The sequence below is a fragment of the Frankliniella occidentalis genome, unplaced genomic scaffold (genome assembly GCF_000697945.3).
Source record: "Frankliniella occidentalis isolate FOCC.00 unplaced genomic scaffold, Focc_3.1 Scaffold106, whole genome shotgun sequence".
Classification (NCBI taxonomy): domain Eukaryota; kingdom Metazoa; phylum Arthropoda; class Insecta; order Thysanoptera; family Thripidae; genus Frankliniella; species Frankliniella occidentalis.
Window position 1 is genome coordinate 725,838 of NW_026267235.1, and position 5,715 is coordinate 731,552.

A 5,715-nucleotide genomic window follows, 5' to 3' on the forward strand; every position below is an offset into this window, starting at 1 on the left:
GAGAGAGAGAGAGAGAGAGAGAGAGAGAGAGGGGGGGAGAGGGGGGGGGGGAGATGCAGACATGTTATCGCGCACAACTGTGCTGCAGTCACGCCTATAGAGCCAAAGCTGAGATGATGGCGCCCGATGTCCTTAATCCACCCATCCATCGATCTCGTGGCTGTTTGTGACGACTGTGTTTACAGGGCACGCTGACGTTGGACATGCACTACATGGACATGCTCGCCCCGGCGCCCCGGCGCCCCAGAGAGCGCGTTCTCACGAGCAGAGCACACACGACGAGGCTGTCAACGAAAAACCAGCGCCGCCCGCCCCCTTACCCCCCTCCTCGTGGTCAACGAGATGATATTATCGATTATGTTGTCGATGTGTTTTTCGATGACGTCGGCGCGATATGAAAAATTTGTCTGGCGAAAGAAACGGACAACGTCGACAACGTGCTAAACTCGGCGGGATCCTGGCGCGGCGCGCATTTCTCATGGAGGGCACCCGGCGTGCGTGTCGGAGAGAGAGAGAGAGAGAGAGAGAGATAGAGCGGCTGCAGTGCGGACGCTGCCGTGGGCTGTCCAAATTGTAAACTAGGATCTCCATAATGATAAGAGATCGCTGGCCACGAGCTGCGAGGCGTTCGAGCAGTATTTCACAAGCCAAGCGGGCAGCTAGGCGATGTGCTTGCGCGCGGCACGATCCCCAAAGTGTCTATTCGCTCCGCTCTTGATCCGAACCGCCCGCCGCTCCCTACCCTGGACGTCTATCAAAACAACGGGCTGCGCGCTCGCGCTATGCCGCCCGGAAGGTCGCGGACAGGGAGCAACGCTGTTCGTCTGCAGCTGCTGCTGCTGCTGCTGCTGCTGCTGCTGCTGCTGCTGCAGTGGCTGCGAGCACTGGGGTGTGAAAGCGTTTCGACACTTGTAATGCACTTGTTGGTTCAGGCGGCCCTGTCTGCCCTGTCGTGGCAACAAACGCATCCTCCCGCATCCTCCTCACAGCTGCAAGCGCACTGATGCAATATGCGCCTCCGGAGGGTATAATACTTACTACTACTGCTGCTGATTCCTCCCTTTCATTATCGAAATCCCTTTTGCGAAATCTAAATGCTAATTACCTCTGCCTTTTGCTTCCTACTTGCTATCGCCGTCACGTTGTAGCGCCTCTCCGACGAACCGTTTTTGCGTTTTCTGGGAAACAAACACTGAAATACTACTCGCTGCGACCTTCGTACCTTCCTGCAGCAGCCATTCACGTGGAGCAGCACCTTGTACCGCGCTGTGCTGGCGCCGGTCCGCGTCAGCGAGATAATAGTCAATTCGCTTGGTTCTGATGGAATAGGGTATTTCAATGGAGCGCTGCCCGGAACTAAGAAGAACAAACGCGGATGCAGGGAGCGGTGGTGGGGGCGGGGGCGGGCAGTGAGGCTCCCCTCCACCCGCCGCTCCTCCGCGCGCCCGCCCACACCGCCGCTCTCTGTATCCGCTTTTGTTCTTCTTAGTTCCGGGCAGCGCTCCATTGAAATACCATATTGTTCCTGGAGCTATTGGCGCTCTTTGAGGCTGCGCTACTTCGGTGGCGCCTTCTAAGCAACCGCAGAAGCAGCAGAAGTTTCTAAACTAAATTGGAATAGAGTTGAAAATGGCGGCGAAATAAATTTTTCAATTTTTCTGTTTACGTTTTTTTGGTCAACTTGGCGTGTTGAGCCTTTTGATCGGGCACTTTATTATATCAACTTGTTTTCAGTTTTGGAACAATATCGCCGGCCCCCCTCGCACAACCGACTATTATTTGCCTGGATTTCATTAGATAAAATATAACGTCTGCTCTGAACCGGCCGTATTGGAGGACTGGAAAGTCTTCGTAGCGTTCAAGAAGCGCAGTGCTGAGATTACGGATAATGTACGTACCCTGGAAACCAATAAAGTAGTTGAGGCGGAAGCAGAATAGGAAAGACGAAATAACTAAGTCTGATTTCTTTGACCCAGCTCACTGTTGAAAGCACGGAGTTTTCAAAGTTGCATTCGTTGTTGTGCCAGATTGACTGTCAGGTGCGGAACGAAAAACAGAACTAAATACGCTCTATACAGTGGACTCTCGATAACTGTCGCCGCGATAGTTATCGAGGGTACTCTGCGTTCGCTGCTGCCGTGCTCCGCTCTCCCCACTCCTCCGGCAGACGAGTCGGGCGAGCCGCCGGAGCCGGCAGTCAGTCCGCGTGGAACGCGCTATTTTTCTATGCCTATCTCTCTCGCACGCGACAGTTATCGAGGCGACAGTTATCGGGAGTCCACTGTAGAGGCATTGCGTGCTTGTTGCAATCTGTCGTGCTATAAAAGCGCTATACTCGACACGACAATTCACGGAGATGAGATATACACCTGTTTTAGGTCTCTTTCTACACATCTAGAAACGAATCGAAACGATACGGAATGACTTTTTTCTCCTCTTTGGTCACGTGCTATCTCAAGAACTATAAGGACCGCGCGACGTACTTACTTTGCGAAATGGGCACCTGTTGGGGATCTGGGGTTGGCTGCGGGAAACCGCGTCTATAGCATCCTTCACCAGGGTGGACACCACGTTGCAGACTTCCGCCCTCGGGTCGCCGGGCACGCCCTCGAGATTGAAGAAGTTATTCTCTCTCCAGCCGGCGACGGGGTCCCACTTGGCGACTGCAACTTTGATCTGCTCGGGCACGAGTTTCTGAATCAGTGGAGGAAGGCACGAGGAAGGGCAACAGCGTGCGCTGTGACAGCACAGAATCCTCCTCACCCCGAACTTGCCGACGACGATATCCCTCTTCAAGACTATCTGGCCGTTGTACAATTGGTACCTCGAGGACCGTACATGCCGGAGACTGCCCGTCAAGTTGCCCATCGAGGCGCCCGGGGTGACGATGCCTTCGGGGCACTGACTCGCCTCTGTGATAATGACGTGGTACGGGCCCTGCGGACACACGCGTCCAAGCTGCTCATCGCCATCGCCCTGGAGGTGCCCGCAAAGGAAACGTTCTCCGAGGCGACTCCGGCCGCGACGCCTGCAACGCGCAGCTCGCCACGCAGCTGTGTGCACACGGACGGCGGCCAACCCTGAGCGCCCAAGCACAGGTGGCTCGGTGAATCGACGTGCCCAGAGTTCACCCGATCCGAAATGAATTGTACGCTTTTAGGTAGCGAAGGCGTTGCTTTTGAATCGCTGTGATACGCGCGCAAGGCGCATCAAGATCGCTATGGTTCGCTCACGTGTATTTTACCAAGGGATTGTCTGAGTTCGCTTCAATCTGCCATAGGTTCGCACCTGGGCACAAGACGTTTGCTGAGGTTCGCTTCGATGTTGCCATAGGGTCGGCAGTATTCGCCTCTGTTCGATCTGCTTTCCGTCGCGCTCTGCATCGCGGTCTTATTATGTTTATATTTTCGCTAAAATTGCTGGTAGAAAAAAAAGTAAAACCTGCTGTCGCTAAAAGATTGAAGAACAGCATACTCTAAAGAAAAAATTGAATGCCACAACAACAAAACTGCGGTAGCGCTCTAAACTTGGGTCTCACGAGAGCGGCCAAAAGCAGATCGAACTTTGTGTAACGGGAGCGGAACAGACCGAACTTTGTGTAACGGGAGCGGAACAGATCGGACTTTGTGTAACGGGAGCGAAACAGATCGAACTTTGTGTAACGGGAGCGCAACACATCTGACTTTGTCGTTAGAAGGCATCGTGTCACTTGGCCCAACTCAGCTCAAGAGTGCGGTATTACACTTCACTGTGAAAAATTTCTCTGTAAAGTTACGATATTTTTTGTAAAATCATAATTACAAATAGTATTGTAAAGTTACGACTCCCCTGTATTTGAAACTTTCCCCTGTATTTGAAACTTTACAACAAATGTTGTAATTTATTATTATTATTCATATCGTAACATTACAACAAGAGTCGTACAAAAACAATTAAATGACATTTATATTGCTCGCACACTAAGATACGTGTTTCAAATATTAATAGCATTCACAAAAGTATGGATGGAGACTTTTACTATGCCAAGCCCATTAATTGCGCCCTGTACAAGTCATTGGCAATATGGTTGGATACCAGCAGATAATAATATCTGAAGAAACGATCAAAAACAAATAGACCCAATGAAAACAAATGATATGAAGGAGGGTGCCGGCGGCGTCTATGTAGCCGTGGACCCTCTCGGGGGCGCCGCCGCCGCCCGTTGTTCGTGCGCCCATGTCGCCACATGCGAGCTTCCAGCCCCGCGCACTTGTCGCGGTGCACGTGCACGCCGCCGCGCCGTGCGCGCCGCGTCCACCGTCCACCGTCAAGCCGCGCAGCATGTCGACCTCGACCATGGAGGCCATCAGCGGCCACAGACACAGTGACGACGGTGACTGCCGGCTGCGTGACCACCTACTTTACCTGGACAGCTTCGCCATCGAGCTCTTGCCGTCCCTAGAGGCTACTCGGCACAGCGGCAGCGGCCGCCGAGGATCGCGACGAGCACGTACCTGATGGTGTAGCTGTACAGGTAGTAGGCCGCGTGGATTGTACCGCACCTCGTCGGGCACGTCACGGTGGCAGAGACTGCTGCCGAAGATTACCGAAATGGCCCAGCCCTGACGCATCCTCACACGGCCTCACTTTTACGCTAACTGGATATCTTTCAGAGCGTCAGCGACTCGCGGCGCTTCACCGAGCGCGCCCTGCGTGCGCTCCGCCAGCGTGCTCAGGGTGAGGCCATGCCGGCCGTCACCGAGTCCGTACCGTAGCCGCTGACGGCCACCATAGGCGGGAGCGGCATGCTGCGCGGCTCGACGGCGGTGCACAGGGCTTAGCTCGGGTGTGGCGACATGTGCGCACTAGCGCGCACGCACCACGGGCGGCAGCGGCGCCACCGCCGTCAACGACGACGTACGCCGCCGGCACCCTCGCGGTGCCCTTCCTCCCGTTCCTTGACAGCTCTGACCGATAGCACCATGGGAAAGGAGAGGGGGGGGGGGTCGTCGTCGTCGTCGTCGATCCACCCTGGTGATCTCAAACAGTTGAGTGCCTGCAGGCCTACAGCCGACGGCAACCTGGCCCTGCTGATACATCCCTCCACCCACCCGATTTGATGCTCTGGACTGAAAGACTCCTAACCTCACTTTTTAGGTGGAGGTGAACTCCAAGCAGCAGACGACGAAACTGCTGGGATGGGACGGCGGGAGGTGGGGCGGAGAGGGGAGGACACTTGACTGTCGAAAAGAACTATCTGCCAACAGCCACGGTAAAAACAGAACGCAGGTCGGTGTTGATGAATCAAACAAAACAAATATGGCGTCGTCAAGAAAGTTCGAAACTACGAACAAGTTTATTCGGTTTTATTGTTTGTTAGAAGTGAATCTGAAGTTGACAGTAGACTCACATCGATGGCTGTAATGTTTTGCCTTTGCAAACAGAAAAAAGTGAACATTGAATTTAGAGAATTGAGGAAAACTCTCAGTTTTAATGTGGTCTACCCTTGTTGCCTTGTGCTACCTTGCAATGGTTTCTGAGAGGCATCTCAGAGACACCACACTCTGTAGTGCTTTCTGCTTCAATACTAGTAAGTAAAACTAAACACCAAGTACCTAGCACTGATTTTCATGGTTAGACATTAAAGCATTCTTGTGTACACAAGTTGTTTCTAGTGCCAACTTGATTTGTATCATGGTTGTGCACGCTGGATTGGCAGGCATCCTTTTGTGAACG

General features: G+C 53.3%; 2 protein-coding genes across 6 annotated transcripts in view; one reads left to right on the top strand and one right to left on the bottom strand.

Moving 5' to 3' along the window:
• Positions 1-5,715, top strand: part of LOC113217386 (tensin-1) — a 283,044-nt gene that overhangs the window by 189,730 nt on the left and 87,599 nt on the right. The gene's annotated exons all lie outside the window — the stretch shown is intronic.
• Positions 1,664-5,715, bottom strand: part of LOC127749914 (uncharacterized) — a 4,911-nt gene continuing 859 nt past the window's right edge. The window contains exons 2-4 of the mRNA XM_052269958.1: positions 2,764-2,937; positions 2,488-2,676; positions 1,664-1,899 (exon numbers count right to left, since the gene is read on the bottom strand). Of these exons, the coding sequence (XP_052125918.1) occupies positions 1,720-1,899; positions 2,488-2,676; positions 2,764-2,937 (543 nt within the window). The 3' untranslated portion in view covers positions 1,664-1,719. The remainder of the gene's footprint in view (positions 1,900-2,487; positions 2,677-2,763; positions 2,938-5,715) is intronic.